The sequence below is a fragment of the Lagenorhynchus albirostris genome, chromosome 2 (genome assembly GCF_949774975.1).
Source record: "Lagenorhynchus albirostris chromosome 2, mLagAlb1.1, whole genome shotgun sequence".
NCBI classification, from domain to species: domain Eukaryota; kingdom Metazoa; phylum Chordata; class Mammalia; order Artiodactyla; family Delphinidae; genus Lagenorhynchus; species Lagenorhynchus albirostris.
In genome coordinates this window covers 45,461,509-45,481,982 of record NC_083096.1, presented here as the reverse complement: position 1 = coordinate 45,481,982, position 20,474 = coordinate 45,461,509, and the positions used below count along the sequence as shown (strand labels likewise).

At 41.0% G+C, this 20,474-nt stretch overlaps 1 protein-coding gene across 3 annotated transcripts in view; it reads right to left on the bottom strand.

Annotated features, from left to right (window-relative positions):
- NIBAN1 (niban apoptosis regulator 1) overlaps positions 1-20,474 on the bottom strand; it is a 162,170-nt gene that overhangs the window by 73,940 nt on the left and 67,756 nt on the right. For 2 of the 3 annotated variants that reach the window (XM_060131715.1, XM_060131725.1), the window contains exons 3-5: positions 19,108-19,239; positions 13,289-13,403; positions 8,916-9,083 (exon numbers count right to left, since the gene is read on the bottom strand). In XM_060131715.1, the coding sequence (XP_059987698.1) occupies positions 8,916-9,083; positions 13,289-13,403; positions 19,108-19,239 (415 nt within the window). The remainder of the gene's footprint in view (positions 1-8,915; positions 9,084-13,288; positions 13,404-19,107; positions 19,240-20,474) is intronic. The other variant, XM_060131733.1, reaches the window with a different exon arrangement.

Sequence of the window (20,474 nt, the reverse complement as noted above, 5' to 3'; positions counted from 1 at the left end):
CCTGTTGAAGTCCTGCAATCAAATCCCACTAGGCTTCAAAGTCTGATTCTCTAGGAATTCCTCCTCCCATTGCCAGACCCCCAGGTTGGGAAGCCTGACATGGGGCTCATAAACTTCACTCCAGTGGGTGGACTTCTGTGTTATAAGTGTTCTCCAGTCTGTGAGTCACCCACCCAGCAGTTATGGGATTTGATTTTACTGTGATTGTGCCCCTCCTACTGTCTCACTGTGGCTTCTCCTTTGTCTTTGGATGTGGGGTATGTTTTTTGGTGAGTTCCAGTGTCTTACTGTCGATGACTGTCCAGCAGCTAGCTGTTATTCTGGTGTTCTCACAAGAGGGAGTGAGAGCACGTCCTTCTACTCTGCCATCTTGGTTCAGGCCCTATATGATGGTTTGCATTTTATACTACACAAAATTAAACCATTAAACAGCTACATTACCAAATATTTTTTTCCCTGAACATATCTGAACTAAAAAATATAGTCATGTTTAGCCGGTGGACAAAATACCAAGTTATCAGATGTTGCTACTTATGAAAAAAGCAGACATATCCCAGGTCTCAGATGACCTCCAATGAATAGTACAGGTTTGCTTCACTTTAGATCATGCAAACATATCACAAGAGTAACTTGATTTAATAGTAATGTGCTTTAATTGACCAAAAGATGAAAAATTCTTTTAAGAAGTAATGTGGAAAAGACAACATGGTAATGTATAACTGAAACAGAAGTCAAGGACTAGGTGTCAGGACAACTGGTCCTCTACCACTGACTAGCTGGGACCTTGGGCAAGTAAGTTACTATCTGAGCCTTATCATAAATAAACTCTGAGGAGATAGAGTAGGCAATCACTAAGATCTCTTCCAAATTTAGAGTTTTATGAACAGTAGAAAAGGGTCAGAAAGGGGAAAATGATAACTTCCTAAGAAAAAACGGCATATTCATATACGTCACATATTTATAATGTGTCGAGTATTACCTATGTGAGGCAAAGAGTATACACTAAACTCAAAGAGAGACTAATCTCCAAGCAGAGAGAATCCTTTTAAAAATGTTTGTTTGGGACAGTTTATGAAAACTAGAAATTGGTATCTAGTTATTTATTAAACAGTAATTAGCAAACATTTTTGTTTACAATGCATAGAGGTTTTAATGCACTGAAACAAACGTACACTATGAAATACCTTTTATAAGTAAAAGCATTCAAATAGATATTTACAAAAATTGTATTTGTTTATCTATGTCCAGTCAAACATTATTCATTTGCAGTAAAGTGTACAAAAGAGCCCAAGTACTGTTAGCATTTTGTAATTCATAGATATGTGTGTGTATATAAATATAAGTATGTGCCATAAATTCAGAAATATGTTTTCATATATTACAAAAGAAAATTCATTGAATATTTTCAGTTAAAATTTATTGATGCCCATGTCAGACACTTAGTCCCTCAAGTAATAAACTTGTTTCATGAATGGTAATGGGTGTTCAAATAAACACACCAAAAAGGATTTGCTCTAGCTAATTTGAATCATACAACTCTTTTCTGTGTTTTTTTTTTTTTTTTTACTTCATTTATTTATTTATTTTTTGGCTGCGTTGGGTCTTTGTTGCTGAGTGTGGGCTTTCTCTAGTTGTGGCGAGTGGGGGCTACTCTTCGTTGTGGTGCGTGGGCTTCTCATTGCGGTGTTTCTCTTGTTGTGGAGCACGGGCTCTAGGCACGCAGGCTTCAGTAGTTGTGGCACGCGGGCTCAGTAGTTGTGGCACACAGGCTTCAGCAGTGGTGGCACATGGGCTTAGCTACTCTGCGGCATGTGGAATCTTCCCAGACCAGGGCTCGAACCCGTGTCCCCTGCATTGACAGGTAGATTCTTAACCACTGTGACACCAGGGAAGTCTGACACTTTTCTGTTTTAAAATTCAATTTAGGGGCTTCCCTGCTGGCGCAGTGGTTAAGAATCTGCCTGTCAGTTCAGGGGACACGGGTTCAAGCGCTGATCCGGGAAGATCCCACATGCCGCAGAGCAACTATGCCCGTGTGCCACAACTACTGAGCCTGAGCTCTAGAGCCCATGTGCCACAACTACTGAAGCCTGCACGCCTAGAGTCCGTGCTCCGCAACAAGAGAAGCCACCAAAATGAGAAGCCTGCGCATTGCAACGAAGAGTAGCCCCGCTCACCACAACCAGAGAAAAGCCCGTGTGCAGCAACGAAAACCCAACACAGCCAAAGATAAAATAAATTTATTTATTTAAAAATAAATAAAATTCTATTAAATTCAGCATCATTAATTGAACACCTAAAACATGTAAGTGTCAAAATCCAATCTAATAAAGGTATTTGATTTGACATGGGATTTCTGGGATAAGAGCTCAAGGCATACAACCCTGACAGCAACCAATTCCAAAGTTTAACCGTCTATTATAGCTCCACATTCAGCCTAACGCACTCCATCACATGCACCCTTGAATAACATAAATGTCATAGGTGACTGAACTAGTCCAAGTTAAAGCAGAAGTTTGCAAAGTGTCTTTACATGATTGTGTTCTCTTCATCAAGAAAGATGTGGTTTTTTTTAATAGTATCTTTTCCAGTGCACGTGCCCTTATGCTTCCCAGATGTTCTACTGTGCCCTATTTCTTAGTGTTCATGATGATGGGAACCACTGGCATTTGTTCAGTGGCAGTCCTGACTGTCCTTCAAGCTAGCACAGTACTGCTGAACAAAACATGCCATCATTCCACCTTCCTTCCAGAATCACCTTCTTCTGATGATGGCTGCCTGACATGTGATTCCCTTATTCCTCAAATACTTTATGCTTTGTATTGACAATTCTTTCACTTACTCATGCCAGTGTGTTTATGAATTAGGCCAAACCACATTTGTAACTGTCATCTCTAAAATCACACTTCAATTCTGAAATCAGCTTTACTTTGGTACTAAGTTAGTAATTCATTAGTGTCTTTGAACCATTTTATGAAACACAAGATATATATATGTCTGAGCACTACAAAGGGACACAAAAGATGATACAAGATTCTCCTTCAGGAATTTGCAATAGAGTTGGAGAAATAGGACGACTAGACATGAAAATGAATAATGTAAGGCAGATTGTGGTGAGCATCCAATCAGTGGAACAGATAATAGGCACTAGTGAAGTTAGCCCTGTGGCCTTCATGGCAGGGGTCAGACTGAAGCTTGTTCTTAAGGAAATAAGAGAGAATTCGAATAGGTGAGGAGTGGGTGTTTCAGGTGTATGAGAAGGCCAAAAATGTCTAGGTAAAACTTTCATTAAAAGCAGGTGGGTGGAGCTTCCCTGGTGGCGCAGTGGTTGAGAGTCCGCCTGCCGATGCAGGGGACGCGGGTTCGTGCCCTGGTCCGGGAAGATCCCACATGCCGCGGAGCGGCTGGGGCCATGAGCCATGGCCGCTGAGCCTGCGCATCCGGAGCCTGTGCTCCACAACGGGAGAGGCCACAACAGTGAGAGGCCCGCGTACCGCAAAAAAAAAAAAAAAAAAACAGGTGGGTGGGGTAGGGTAGCAAGGTTGGGGGAGAGGAGGCTTGTACTTGAGAATAGTAGGAAATCAGGCACACAATAGCCAGTCTCTTTGGAATTTTCATCTTTTTGAAAATGGCAGTGCCACTGAAGGATTTTAATCAAAAATTGTGTTTAAATATGATTTATCTGACTGTCACACATGGAAGAAGGTGGCAGTAACTGGGAAAAGTAAGATCAACTAAAAGCCTCTGGGAATGTTTTTTATGAGTCCCAAAACAGATTGGTAGCAATGAACTTGAAATAAAATACAGAAGAGACACTGGCATTTGAGTATTATCTCTATGAAGAGGGTGAGTCAGAGACCCTGATTTACTGAATTTCACAGACTTTGTATTCCTAAGCAACATGTTGTTTAGATACTCAACAGTAAAATCATAGGCCCATGTCGTGAGTGAAGTTAGTATTTAACACAAAGTCACCAACCTATTTTATATTAATGCTTACAGATTTTGGATACAAACATCTTTAATCTACTTCAACACACATGCCCCATGCTTCTCCCACGTGGGCATATTTGCAACTATACATGAGGATGGAGGGTGGACATGTTTACAGAGCCTGTACCAGATGCCAGACCCTCAGCCAACTCCATGAGCATAGACAGGCTGCTGACTTCCCATCTGTCTCTACTCTAGATTGTGCTCCAGCTCTCCAGCCTCGTCCAGGCATCTGTCTATGAGACGCGCTCGCCTGGATGTCCCTAGACTTCTCCAGCTCAACATCTGCAACACTGAACACGTCGTTTCCTTTCCCTGGAGGCTGCTCCTCTCCACACAAGGTTCCCATCTCAAAGAATGGCAGAAACCTGGGGCTCTTCCTTGGGTTCTCCCACTGCCTCACTCCACACATGATCTATCCTTAAGTTCTATTGATTCTACTTCCTGGATATCTCTCTTATTCAGCCACCTCTTGCCATTTCCATTGTCACCTCTTTGGTGCAAGCTACCACCATCTGTAGCCTGCCAAAGCTTCCTAAGTGGCCTCCTGGCATCCCAGCGGCTACCCTCCCATCCACTGCCCACACAGCAGCCAGTACGTGTGACCTTTCTAAAATGAAAATATGTTTGAGTTGCTTATCTGCTTAAAGCCCTTTAATGGTTTCTTATTGATGCTAGAGTAAAGTGCAAACTCCCTAATATGCTCCACAAAGCCCTTTACAGTCTGGCTCCTGCCCATCTCTCCATGCTTGCTTGGCACCTCTCTCCTCTCTAAGCACCGGCTACATGAAATTCGTTCAGTTCCTCTAATAGTCCATGCTCTGACTCTCTTCCTGGCCCCAACATATCCTATTTTCCCTGCCAGGAACACTTTTTCCCCTTCCTGAAAATTCTTATGCCAAGAAATGATTATCCTGAGCTGGAAGGACAGATTCACATTGATAATGATCATTATTCCACATTGCATGTATACAGTCTTCTATATGTGTTAATAGTTTTAGCTATATCCCTGTAACTACAAGAACCATATTTTGCAAACTACAGTTCTGAATAGGACTGGATTTTGGACAATAGGACTGTCTTAGAACATTTTGGCTTTATATAAGTCCCATTTTTTGTAGAAGTGGACATTCCAGAACCCTGGACTTCTCCCATCAGGGACAAGGGGCTGCAGTAAGATTCCAAAAGGACAGAAGACAGCAGCTGCTCTAGGTACATGTCACTTGATGGGGTTGAGGGCAGGCTGCCCCAAGTTGTGCTACTCTAGCATGAGGATTATTTTGAGCTGAAAACAATCAAAGCCCAAAAGACTCAGGAAGAGCCTCTGAACTTCCCCTTTACTGCCTAAAAGAATTTAAGGTAGGAGGACTGTCCCAGGAAGAAGCTATCACCATAGATAACCGTAGACAGGGAGGAGCCTAAGCAAAGCTGTTTGATCAGAGTCCCACTGTCTTTGGATGGCCCAGCAAACATTAACTCTTCCTATCTTCCTGTGAATTATCTTACTTTCCCTCAAGGAAAAAAAAGCCTCAGACCCCCAGCTCTTTCTCCTTAGTCCAGAATATATATAAACCTCATCTTGCCTTGCTGTCTTTGAAATTCTTCATACTTAAGTGAATTCCCCATCTGCATGTAAAAAATTTGATTTTTCTCCGTTAACCTGCCTTGTGTCATTTTAATTGCCAGCCCAAAGAACCAAGGTGGGGAAGGGGAAATTTCCCCTCTCCCTCACACAGTGGGCTTGATATTTAGTCCAGTATGTTGCTGAAGATTAATCTTGTGGAGTTTTCTTATGCCTGCTCAGTGAAGGGGTGCCCAAAACAACACACACACACATACACACACACACACACACACACACACGCACCCCTCTATGGCCCTTATGAGTGTAAATCATCTTTGAGGCACCCAGAGGAAGATCTGTCACTTGAAGGAAGGAGGAGCAGAGAGCCCTCTACTTGCCCTTACCTACCTCAGGATATAGCCTTATTGTCCAAGAGCAGGGTGTAATTAAGCCCTTTGTCAGGGTTAAATAGGAAAAAAACCATTTCATAAGGAGGAACAGGAGAAGTGGTTCCAGGTTCAGAATGAATGGACATGGGTACCTAGACCGATTTGAACCCAGAACTCCCGGGGCAAGTGGCCTGGGCTGTGTGGTGGGATTTGAGCACCTGGGAACCCCAAGTAACAGAAATCGTTGGCAGAACTTACCATGAAGGCAACGAGATGATCTTCCCTGAAAGATCCCTTCAGGGCATTATGCTAAGTGAACTAAGTCAGACAGAGAAAAACAAATACTGTATGATCTCACTTATATGTGGAATCGTAAAACAACAGGACTCACAGAAACAGAGAACAGATTGGTCGTTGCCAGAGGAGGTGGGGGGAGGATGGGTTAAAGGGGTCAAACTTCCAGTTATAGGATAAATTAAGTCACAGGTTGTAATGTACAGCATGGTGACTATCGTTAACAATACTGTACTGTATATGAAAAGTTGCTAAGAGAGTAGAGCTTAAAAGATCTCATCGCAAGAAAAACTTTTGTTAACTACGTGAGGTGATAGGTGTTAACTAAACTTATTGTGCTGTTCACTTTGCAATGATCATACATTAAATCATTATGTTGTACACCTTAAACTAATACAATGTCATATGTCAATGATATCTTAATAAAAGTGGGAAAAAAAGATCCTGAGGACTTGTGAATGGACAGATCAATAGCGGCCCAGCATCAGCTGCTAGAATATCTTGGACCTAGTTGTCCACGGCGGCGCATGCTGGCCTGAGAGCCAATGGGGCAATGACAAAGGCATACAGCCCTGGTTCTGGTCGCCTGGGGATGGAACTCAGCAGCCTCTCCAAAGCCCCCTCAGGGTTTCTGGCCCTTATCACAGCACTCATTTTATACCTATTTCTAAACTCTTTTGGTTATTATGGAAACAATAATGGTTAACTGGGAGTTTGTGAAATCTCTTACTGGTTTAGTCAAGATCCCACAATGAGTAACAGGCAGAGATTGAAACCAAAAAGAAAAAAAAAAAAAGTGACACAGTGAAGACGGGTGGTACATTGTGCCGTCAAAAACAAAGAAATAGAGGCGAGAAGGGAGAGACCCATGAGCTCATTGGCCCATGACAGTCAAAGACAGTTCCCTACAATGTTTTGATGGTCTCTGGTTCTGACTGGAGCCACTGGAAGCTATGCCAAATCACATTAAGTCTGTATAAAGTGAGGTTTCTGGACAGAGGAATGTGACACAGAACAAGGGCAATGTGACTAGACCCCATTATCTCAGTGCCTTTGATAACATACTGGAAGGCAGAGTGGGGTTGTGAATCGACTGAAATCTTCCATAAATGGACTCTAAATACAGGCTACATAACTTCCAAAAACTCCCCAGAGAAACTCCTATTATGGACACGGAAGGGGGAATGAAGCCAGTCCCATCTGGCTGGGTGGAGAACATTCTCTGCTTAGTGAAACTTCATGGTTCTTGTGCTTAGTGCCAAATGCATATTCATACTAGACCAAGGCCCTGCACACAGAGGTGTAAGTGTACTGGTTAGACGGTGCAGGCAGTGCTGGGGAATTCTTTGTCTCTAAAACATCAAAACCACAAGGTAAGATATTAATAAGGTTATCATTTTTGTAAAGTCCCTAATGAGTTATGAGCCAATATTATGATGAACGTTGGTCAGGGTTTTGCTAGAGCAAAATAGAGTGACATTATCTTTTTCCATTAGCCTTCTATCATTACACAAGCTAAAATCAAGAACAGACTGAGATGCATCACTAGTGACTTTTGCTCCGTGGCACTGACCCTCTCAGGGAAACCTCAGAACTTTAAAGTAAATGTACAATGAAATTCTTAGGAAATACAGTAAAGGCACAGATGGATGAGGTGACTCAACTCAAATGTCACCTGCCCAGAAAGCCCTCCCCTGACAAGCCTTCTCCCTTCTTCCCTACATAGTAACCTCTTGTTACTCTGTAACACATAACTTTGATAACTATCAAGTTATCTTGTGAATTTGTACGTCTGTTTGCCCCTCTTTCCTGTTTGAATGTAGACCCCAAAGAGGGGAACTTTGCATGGTTCATTACTCTGTTCCTAATACCTTTATAGGTTGGCACAGAGTAAATCCTCCATAACATTTGACTGGTTACCTTTCCAACTGCCAAGTAACAAAGAGCTCAATTATCTGTACCTGAAGGTTTTGCAGAGTCCAGAAAAACCTGCATTCATATCAATTTATCAAAAACATCACACACTGGAAAGAGAAATCTTTTTTATTATGGACCCAGTAGTAATGAAATCGATACGTAGAGGCAACAGGGTCTGAAGCAATGCAACTCCAAGTGTGGTCCACGGACTAACATCATCAGCATCCCTTGGCAGTTTGTTAGAAAACCAAAATCAGGGCCCCAGTATCAGTATATCCGAAGGTGGATTCAAAAAGAAAATCTGTTTAGCAAGTTTTCCAGGCGATTCTTATGTACCCTAAAGTTTTGAGTAACTTCTTCAGAAATAAAGGTGAAAACAATAAGAAATGTCAAAAGGACTAGGATTTTGCCAGGGACAATTGGTACATTCTTGCTGTCACTGAGATTTTTAAAAATCAGGAAGAAGGAAGGGGAGGAATTATGCTCAAACTTATATGCATGAATACGGTGCTCTGTCTACATGTGCCATCAGATACCTACTTCCACGTCCTGTTGCGCTGAGGCTTCCCTGCCCTGACTAAACAACCAGCAAGCTGGCCTCGCTCTTTGTGTACAAAACCCTCACTTCGTTCGATTTCCCTCTCCTTCCAGAGGCAGCACCGTCCGCGGCTCTTTCTTGGAATCATTCTAACAGATGACTGACCAGACCAACTGAGAAAAGGCAGCCTAACTGGGGACCAGAGGGCAGCCGTGCATACCGTGATTCAGATGTCTGATGCAGTCACTCAGGAGAGCACTGAACTTCCTCTGGTCAGCGGCATCCTGGAAGCAGAAGTAGCCATGTCTGAGGAATGGCTGCCACAGGTACACCGGGAATTCCTTGGGCAGGACCACAAAGGGCTGCGTGTTCTCCTTCTCACTGGACGCTGAGGAAACATGGAAAACACAAAGATGTTTTAAAACATGTATCTCTCACTTAAAATATTTATTTCAGGCTGTGAAGGTTTATTTCCGGCTGGGGGGCAGCCAATACGATGGAAAGGTGGTGTGAGATGTCTTCACAGGGTGGGGGAAAAGAAGAGTTCAGCTTCACCTGTCTCACTCTAGCAGGTGGCCTCACCTCCTATCCACAGGGACAACCAAGGTCATCAGACATAATCTATCTCAACTTCCTCACCAGGAATGAGTCACAAAAAGAGCTCACTCCTCCCTACCGGTCCTCGGCAGTTGATGTGTCTACCTGTCAGGCACTCACCCTACTCTCCCCCAGGCTCCCATCCCACCAGGTCTGCTCTCTGCCCTGCACTCTCTCCCGCCTCCTTGTCACTGCTACACTAGCATTTGCTGCTTTGATGCCATCAACCCCTATTCTCACCCTAGTCTTGTTCCTGCTCCACCAGTCCCAAAACCAAATTGCCTGTTACTAATGTCATCCTGACTGCCAGCCTATGGCTTCTTCATTACCCACCCTTTCAACCCGATTGGAAACATCTGTTGCTGTCAATTACCCCTTCTTTTGAAAACATTCTCTTGACTCCCAGGGGCACCTCTCTCCTCAGTGTCCTTCATGCTTTTTAAAAATTGTTTCCCCTTTTCAGCTTTATTGGTTCCTCTGCCCCTTCTCTCCATCTCCCTCTTTAAGTGTTGGTATTTACCCTGTTCTGTGCTGGTTTCTGCTCCATTCTCATCTCTACTCTCCTGAGGTGTCATCATTCTTCCCATGACTTTGCATATTGCTTCTGCAATTCATATTTCCTTTTCCTCCTTCCTTTCCACCATGCTTTTGCATAGAAAACTCTCATTCGTCCTTCAAAAGTCAGTTCAAAAGCCACCTCCTCTGGGGTGCCTTTGTTGGCACCAGAGACAGAGTTGGGTGCGCCCTACCTTGTTCTCCCAAAATAATGTAATGATCTGTTTTCGTGTCTGGTACCCACATTCAGAGTGAGAGACATAAAGTGAGATAAGCCTCCCCAGCCAAATAATTTTCCCTGGGAAGCAGAACCACTGCCCCGGAGCTCCTAGAGGATGGAGGCTTCATCTTACTTATCTTTGTATGCTCAGCCCATAGCAGAGCCATGGGACTTAGTAGATGTTCTACTACGGTTTGTTGAATGAATAAATGTGCTGTGTTGTCCTAGGAAATTTTAAAAGCCTTAAACAATGGGACTTTCACCTCTTCCCTCAAAATCAATTCCAAGAAACTGACGTTAACCCCTTATCATTCAGATCCCCTGTCTAAACTTTATTCCCCTCCGTGCATTCCAATTCTATGATAGTGCACTAGGATAAATGAGCCCCAGCTTATTTCCAGGGTCACGGAAAACAAGCAGAAGAAAAAATTAGTTCTGTGCTCTCAGCCTACATAATGGGCACAATCTCAAGGAAAGCAAGGGAAGAGGGACCCAGTAAGAGGCAACTGAAAGCACTGGGCATAGCAAGAAATGGATCATAACCCTAAGGAAGGCTCCGGAACTGAGTCTTGCTACTGGCAAATGAATAAATCAAGATTGGCTTAGATAAAGAATAGATTTCCTGGGGCATACATTGGAATTCTGTTTCTGAAGGTAACAGAGTCAAATGCACTGGGAGCACAAACTTCGGCCCACCAGTCCCTAGCAAAATGCCTGGCACATGATAACATAAGAACGAATCAACACATGAAAGACAACAAATGAATAAATGATTGAATGCTGTAGTGGAGACCTCTTAGTTGTAACACATCTCTATTCTCTCCTCTTTCTCAGTAATAAAACCCCTGATTTTTAGTTTAGCAAGTGCCTGCATACAATAAAGACTACATTTCCAGCCTCCATTGCAGTTTCGTGTGTCACAGCCACTAAGTTTTGGCCAATGAAATGTAAGTGGCAGTGAGACTTCCTAGAAGCATCCTTAAGGAGAGGGAATGTGCCGGCCTCCTCACCTTTTCTCCTTCCTCCTGTCTGGAATGAGAAAGCCATGGCTGGAGTTCCAGCAGCCACCTTGGACTATGTAAATCTGGGCCACAACCCAGAGATAAAGGGGCAGAAAGCTAATAAGAGTCCCTGACCTTTATGGAACTGCCACACCAGCCTGTACTGGTAATATCCAAATATTTTTAGCAAGAAAATAAAAACATATGTATTTAATTTGAGATTTTTGTTGTGTGTAACAAAAGTAGATTCTAGCTAATAAAATGCCAAACAAGTGAATCATTTTAGCAAAACATGGGACCATTTTTGAACATCATCTTAGCACACTACTGTGTAAAGAAGACCTATATTGATAAACCTCCAGTGTTTTACCTCTAGTGAGGTTAATTTCTCCCATCTTTATTGTGCCTTTATTTTTTCCAATAAAATTAGAATCATACTGCTGTTAACAGTGTGATTCCTGTTAACATAGTTTTGTGAAAATACTCTCCTTGCCCTTTCCAAGATGTCACAATTTTGTACAAACAATTAAAAGCAACATTCACCACTTACATTTAAAAAAGCCTTAGGAAGCCCCATAAAATTCATTCCTATTAGCCTCTTGTTATCATTCATTTAACATTTTACAACAATTTTCCAGATACCGTTAGTCTGCATTTTTTCTGAGTTGAGTATAAGGATAACACAAATGATCTACTGTAGAATATTCTATTTTTAAAACTGAGAAGGGCAAAACATACAATTTAAAAAGTCTTTGAAATGTCCAGTCTGAAGCCCTGGGCCAAATGGCACTAGTCACACAGGCCTTGTGTTTTTTATTCCTTTTCATTCCTTCTGATATATTTCATCAATAAATCAATAAACGTATTGTCAGTTCTGACTGATTTCATTGGAAAGTTCTTTTGAAGTGGTTCTAAAGAGTCAATGTATTGGCATCCCCATTTCTAAGTGGCAGCTCCAAAGCCAAGATAACATGTAAGTAGATGTTAAAATATAATAATATGTATAGTGTACATAAAGTGTTGTTTTAGCTTGAATTACTTAGTAAGAGTTTGTTAATCTAGGTTTATGGTTCATGTACTAATCCTATAACAGTGTCATTAAAAACACTAAGCATTCTGCACTGAAATAACAATTGATAAAATAATTTTATATTTTCCCCATAAATTCCAGTGAAATGATTACACCTATTAATAAGAACCAGGGCTCTCTTCAAGAAACTAAGTAATTACTGTGCAGTGTGATTTACACAAAGCCAGATGGTGTTATTACATTATCCACAGTTCATGAATCTCTATGAAACGCTCTATTTCGTCTGAATATTATCCATCACACTCTCTACATGGAAAAAGTGAAATGAATGAGAATCAAAGTATGTTAGAGCTGGTAATATCCTTCTAGATGTTCAATTTCAAGGCCCTAGAACTGGGAGAAACAGAAATCAGAGAGGTTCAGCAACAGCTAGGGAAAATGCTTGATAAGCGTCACAGATAGAACTAGATAAAAATCCAGCCTTCAAATTCTCAGTTCAATGCTCTTTCCACGGCAGCATTCAGCTATTATTAAAGATATGCTAATTAATGCAATGCTTTTTTACACAGTAGCTATGAGTTACTGTAATGCTTGTTAAAACCATTTTGTTGATTTAGGATATTTTATTGCATAGCATCCTAAAATTAGAAAAATAATATTCTCTGACAGGTCTTACTGAAAGATGGGATTATACGTTTCACAGACTGGGCCCTACATATTTATTTCTGCTGTCTTGTGTAAAGCTTGCAAGATATTCCAAAGCTTCAAGATGCCTGACCAATGGTATATTTTCCATGTGCTAGGAGCACAGTGACTGACTTGTGTATTACCAAATATGATTTAAAGTAACAGAATTGTTACAATGTTTACCTGAATTAGAGAAATTATATCTTCCATTTGCCTATGGAGAATGTGTGTCTAGCCCAGGGTTTCTCAACCTTGGCAACTACTGATATTTAATGCCAGATAATTCTTCATTGTCAGGGGTTGTTTAGCGAGCATCACTGGCCTCTACCCACTAAATGCCTGTAGCACGATCCTCCCAAGTTGTGACAACCAAAAATGTCTCCAGACACAGCCAACTGTCCCTGGAGAGTGAAATCATCACCCCTCCCCTTGAGAAGCACTGATCTAGCTAAACAAAACATGTTTAGGAATTTTGTCTTGGGAAGGAATGTTCAGCAACTCACCAATGGGGTCTGGGAAATGCCGATCAGATAATAAACCGTATTCATCTTCTGAGGTTAACACCTTGCCACCAGCTGGAAGAATTCGGCTTTTAGGGGGAGCTCCTCTCTGATAGGCCTGGGAAAGGAAAGGCATAAGTGAGTGGATTTTTTCCTCATTTGGATTTTTGGAAAATATCAGGAATATTAGAAATAGACAAATATACTCAGAGATAGAAATTCCCACACTATGTCAACGAGTAAGAGCCATTTATTCAAAAAATATGTTTTGCACTGGAAGCCTCTGTCAGAGACAGCATCAGGACTTGCTCCAGGACCAAAAGGAAGAAAGGCTATTACACTTTCCACTGGCTATGTTATAGCTGCAGTGATTGTGTCAGGGAAGGTCACATGACCTCATGTCCAATCAGAGTGAGAGTTAGGGTTTGTCCCAGGGCCAGCGAGAAAAGCTCTTATAGATTCCACTGGCTATACCCTGGCTGCAGTGATTGGGTCAGGGTCAGTCACATGACCTGATTCAATCCAATCAGAGTGAGCTTCAGGCCTTGCAAGAGGGGCTGACAGGAAAGCCTCAGCTCTGCAAGGAGGTGAGGACAGGACACCACCACCATCTTGGTACTGTGGAGGACTGTGAAGGAGCCTGACAGTGGAGATTGTGGCCTGTTAGGGAAGTCAAGCTGAGTGAAGGCAAAGATCTGAGATGGAAGAAAGAACAAACTGAGTTCTGATATCACTGGAGCTGTGGATCCAAATGTGCCTGAAACCGGACCTGTGCTGTGGAGATTTAAAGTCAGGAGCCACCAATCCGAGCCCCTTTTTCTTTTTTTTATCTTAAGAAAAATTTTTTTTTATTGAAGTATAGTTGATTTACAACGTTGTGCTAGTTTCAGATGTACAGCAAAGTGATTCAGTTACATATATATATATATTCTTTTTCAGATTCTTTTCCATCATAGGTTATTATAAGATACTGAATACAGTTCCCTGTACTATACAGTAGGTCCTCGTTGATTATCTATTTTATGTATAGTAGTGTGTATCTGTTAATCTCAAACTCCTAATTTATCCGTCCCTTCCCCTTTCCCCCTTTGGTAACCATAAGTTTGTTTTCTATGTCTGTGAGTCTATTTCTGTTTTGTAAATATGTTCATTTGTATCATTGTTTTTAGATTCCTCATAAGTGATACTGTATATTTATCTTTCTTTAACTTACTTCACTGAGTATGATAATCTCTAGGTCCATCCATGTTGCTGCAAATGGCATTACCTCATTCTTTTTTATGGCTGAGTAATATTCCATTGTATATATACACCACATCTTCTTTATCCATTCATGTCATGGACATTTAGGTTGCTTTCGTGTCCTGGCTATTTAAATAGTGCTGCTATGAACACTGGGGTGCATGTATCTTTTCAAATTAGAGATTCTCTGGATATGTGCCCAGGAGTGGGATTGCTGGATCATATGGTAACTTTATTTTTAGTTTTGTAAGGAACCTCCATACTGTTCTCCATAGTGGCTGCACCAATTTACATTCCCACCAACAGCACAAGAGGGTTCCCTTTTCTCCACACCCTCTGCAGCATTTATAATTTATAGACTTTTTGATGATGGCCATTCTGACTGGTGTGAGGTGATACCTCATTGTAGATTTGATTTGCATTTCTCTAATAATCAGCAATGCTGAGAATCTTTTCATGTGCCTTTTGGCCACCTGCATGTCTTCTTTGGAGAAATGTCTATTTAGATATTTTGCCCATATTTTGATTGGGTTTTTTTTTTTCTTTTTTTGATATTGAGCTATATGAGCTGTTTGTATATTTTGGAAATTAATCCCTTGTCAGTTGCATCATTTGCAAATATTTTCTCCCACTCTACAGGTTGGTTTTTCGTTTTGCTTATGGTTTCCTTTGCTGTGCAAAAGCTTATAAATTTGATTCAGTCCCACTTGTTTATTTTTGCTTTTGTTTCTATTGCCTTGAGAGACTGACCTAAGAAAACATTGGTATGATCTATGTCAGAGAATGTTTTGCCTATTTTCTCTTCTAGGAGTTTTACGGTGTTAAGTCTTATAATTAAGTCTTTAAGCCATTTTGAGTTTATTTTTATATGTGGTGTGAGGGTGTGTTCTAACTTCATTGATTTAAATGCAGCTATCCAATTTCCCCATTACCACTTGCTGAAGAGAATAACTTTTCTCCATTGTATATTCTTGCCTCCTTTGTCGAAGATTAATTGACTGTAGGTGTGTGGGTTTATTTCTGGGCTCTCTATTCTATTCCATTGATCCATATGTCTGTTTTTGTGCCAATATCACGCTGTTTTGATTAATGTAGCTTTTTTTTTTTCTGGCTGTGATCATGCGACCAGCTCTAGACTAGACCAATCACTTCAGTCAGGGTAGAGCTTTACTTGACCCTATGTGGGTCACAGCCCCTCCTGGCCCCAAGGGTGAAGAAAATGTTTTGCGTCCTTGCTACTTGTGGGTAGTACTTTAATACTTTTGTGTGACGGTCACAAGATGGTAAGTCAGAGTCCCTAATCTCAGGGAGATTCACTGTAGATATGTTTCTCAAAGGGGGTGAAACATAATCTCAGTAACTTCAGAAATTCTGCACCACACTTATCGTTTCAGATGCTAGCGCCTGAATCATTCTAATAACCAAAAGGCTGATGACGCATACAGACATTTACCACACAAAATGCTTGGAGACTAATGACAAATGAGACTGTGGGACATGTAACTTCAATTATGGTTGCCAAGGATTTTTACCAGAAACATAAAAATGTAACCATGATAAAATATACCACCACTTTGCCCTCAGGCGTGAGACTGTTTTGCAGTAAAATGATCTGGGATGGAAGTGTAATACCATGACATGACATCAGAACAAATTCCGGCCAGCACACAAAAAGCTCTGCTGTTTGAGAAATGTAAAAGGGGTACAGAGCATCGCTAAAGCAGTGAAGCAGTTGGTTAAACAGATATACTCACATGGACATGCAGATAAGATAAAATGTAAGTATGTGCATCTGATGGGAGGGCATAAGTCAAGGGAAAATTTTGAGACTAACAAGCTAAAAGCAAGTTGAGAACTGAAACCACGAAACTGTGGGACCCAAAATCTGTAGTGTACTCGCGAATAACTAAAATAATGTTGATCAGGGCCATAAAATCAGAGTAAATGCACATTCTGCAAGTAGCAAGCCTCATTCTGCATGAATAAGATAGTGACTGAAGAAACCCAAACAAAACAAACTCTTGTATACCTAAGAAGGTTGTTTTCATTCTTGTAAGAACTACTAATCAAGTGCCCAAGCACATCAGGACCCAGAGCAGAAGAGAGAAGAATCCAAAATGGTGTGATTTTGAGAAAGTCTAGGAACAGGTTGATTCAGATTGGCCTCAAATGTGAATTGTGTTATCTGTGAAAACAGGCCTAATCTAGGCTTTAATAAACATTATATATTATATTATTTAATCCTCAAAACAGCATTGTGGGGCTTCCCTGGTGGCGCAGTGGTTGAGAGTCCGCCTGCCGATGCAGGGGACATGGGTTCGTGCCCCGGTCCGGGAGGATCCCACGTGCCGTGGAGTGGCTGGGCCCGTGAGCCAGGGCCGCTGAGTCTGCGCGTCCGGAGCCTGTGCTCCGCAACGGGAGAGGCCACAGCAGTGAGAGGCCCGTGTACCGCAAAAAAAAAACCCCAAAAAACCCAGCATTGTGAATCAGACATTATCTCCATTTTATAAACGAGAAAAATGAAGCTCAGAGAGGTTAAATAACTTGCCAATGACCCAGTGGTGAGTAGGTGACAAATCCAGGATTCATACCTGGGTTTGTCCAGCCCCAGCGCAAGTGTATAGGAAGTAGGAAGTGAGAATGAGAATGCTCATTTTTTTCCTCCTCAATTACCAGCCAAAACTGGATTCTCAATAAAAGAATAGGCAGTTTATAGATAGAAACTTAATGTATAACTCTTAGGTATAATTTTTTTAAAAAACCTTCTGTAATTAAAAAGCAGGATATCATTAAAACTTTAAGGAATTATGGCACACTGCATGGGCATTTTTCTTCCAAGTTTAAAAAGAAAATTGGTTATTACCAAATTCAGTGACTATATCTTAACAATCGGAACAAGTTCACCTGAAAATGATGAGCAAAGTAAAGAAAGCAATATAGCCCATAAATTGCAAGTTGAGGGAGCAAGCGTAAAAAAATGAAAAGGGAAAAAAAACCACCAAAATTTGATTTAAAATGAAACTTCCGTTAGTGCCGAATGTGGTGAAAACCTTAATAAGTACAAGAGTGAGTTCTATGAGTGTTTCCTCCACATTAGTTAGTTGTCATGCTGACAACTGCTCTATATTGGGCTCTGCCAGCACTTGGCCATATGCGAATGGGTTCAATGCATTCATGTCTTTAATCCTCACAACAACATTGTGATGAAGGAATCATGCTCACCATTTTACAGATGAGAAAACTGAGGCTCAAGGAGATTTATAACTTATGCAAGGACACACATCTGGTAACTGGTAAAGGTGTGATTCAAAGTGCATCATATTAACCATTAGGCTATACTGCCTCTTCTCAAGCTTCCCTGAGAGGACAGTATAACGGGCCGTATGAAATCTAAAGTGATTTGTTATTATTATCATTATTTGTACTGTATTGATCATTTGCTTCAGAGAGCAAATCAAATGTTGACTAAAATCCTAAAATAGATAAAGCAGAGAAGATACTGACTTAACAAATGTTGAAAAGAATAAGAATACCCAAGAAAGCACTCGAGTACTGCCTGGTAGGTGGTATAATAAGTTTGTATTATATTTTATTTCTATTTTCCATCAAAAATTGGAAGGAGACACATTATCTGTCAGCCTGAAGCCTCTTCCTAAAGGTTTAGCATCAGGGGTAATTACTCAGAGTATCTGCAGAGGATGTCCTGACTAGTTTTGAACTTAGAGTGAAGAGTGCAGAGTTTTAAATATGTTACTAACTTTAACCCATAAATAGTAACTATTCATTTCAAAGGGAGCTTGAGAATCTATGTAGACTGAATATGTGTACAGTATGAGATCTGGAAGGAATCAGTGGGATCATTCAGCCTCACACTCTAGTTTAATGGAGGCCTGACCTCAACTTTAGTTTTCCAAATTCTCTGTCCAATGTTCTTTCATTTACACCACATTACCTCCCTTGATGGGGAAAGAAATGGGAACCAATAAAAACTAAGGTCCTCTCAGGTGCTAGGCACTGTACATATGCTATCTCATCGCTCCACATTTTACAGACAAGGGAAAAAATGAGATAACCAGGAAAAAGCTAGTGAAAAAAATTCATACGTAGAAGTGAAATAAAGTAAGTGAAAAGTTCTGAATTTTTAGGAACCCATGCAAATCCAGTCACAATCTTAATAAATAATTCCTCTGCCACAGAGGAGGCTTAAGAGTGGGAAGACATGGAGACACAGAGCAGAGAGGGAGAGATATCAGGGAGGTGACTAAGACAGGCCTCGAGGCCCAGTGATCATAGGAAAGGCTCCCGCACTGGCCACTCAGTATAACCTTCTATCTTTACACTCACTTGCAATTACTTGTTCAAAGTCTACGTTGCCCACTAGACTGCAAGCACCTGTCTAATCTACAGTGATATGCCTAGAACCTACTATAACCCACAATAAATATCTGTTGACTGAAATGAATACCTGAATCTGTTAGTGCTCACTGAATCAGTCAGTCTCAAAGGAGAGGGCTTGTCAGTCAACCCAGCCAACATTTAAGAAAATTGCAAGAATCAGTGGTAACAAGGAAATGTCTTACCTCTTTGTTCTCATAGCTTTCCACAGCAAAGTCATTTTTAACCACAACATATCTCTCCTTCCATTTCTTTATGTCCTCAGCAAACTGTGATAGCTCTGCTTCATACAAAACAGTTCCAGGCTCCAATGGTGGCTTAAAGAAGATGAATGCAATTAACTGTCACAACAAAAGATAGCATATCATGCTACCACTAAGTCTATTCACAGTATTTCAAGGAATATTTTCAGAAACTATCTTGTGCTGAGATCCTGGGGAAATTGTTGCTTCCCCCCACCTCCCTACACATTTCCCTTTCCTACTTCTCCTGACCAAATGTAAATATTTGTCTTATTGATATTTTTGTGATTTGCATTCCCTTCATTATCCTACAAGAACAGAAGCATATGCTAGAAGGGATTATAGTAGCAAGGTTATGCCTTGCATACCTGTGGCACTTAATAAATCCTTGGTAAACTCTGTGGAAGAGAGGGAGTGAGGCAGTTAACTGTAAGTTGTGGACATCTATCCCAACACCCTGAATATACCTCAGGGTTAATTAAAACAGGGGAGTTAACAGGCTGTTCCCCTCTTTGTCAACCTTCAGGGGCTGCCTCAAGAGTCAGTGTTCAGTGGTTTCCCCAGATCCAAAGGTCTGGGAACCAAGGCTAAAAACACTTAACCCACCTTTGTGCTCTTCAAGGAGACTCTGTTTACTCTCTAATTAAAGAACAAGCAGGCAAGCCAGCAAACCTTCATTCTACCTCTTCCACTTAAAGGTCTAGGGATTTCTCGTTCATAACCCCAGCTAAAAGCCAAGTCATCACTGATTTCTCTCTTCTATTATTTGTGCTGTAGGGACGTCTCTGTTAGATACCTAGTTAGGTCTTCTGTTGGGCTAACCGTGTAAGGGGTAATTCCCATCCTACCTCATGTATTATCTCAAAATATAGGAATGGGCCTCCTGTCTTTCACGTGTCACTGACTTTACACTGATGTTATTCAAACACTATAGTGCCTTTAAAACAATATTGTAAACCAACTATACTTCAATAAAAAAAAAAACATAGTCCCTTTAGAAACTCATGCCTCCCCTTTCAAGCAAAATTTACATGAACCATACAGAGAAGAGTGATATGCTAATCTTTTTAAGAATCTGCTAAGGGTTGAAATAAATAGCCTTATAAATTCCAGGGCTTAATATTGAGGCAGATAATGAGGCACTCTCCTATATGGACTCATTAACACGTAAAAGAGGACCTCACCCTCCTCTTAAAATGAGACTGCAACCATATATAAGCTGAACTTTATAGTTCTTAGGTACAGCATTTCTTAAACCTGGGCCACTTTTTTTCTTTTATTTATTTATTTATGTATTTTTATTTATTTAT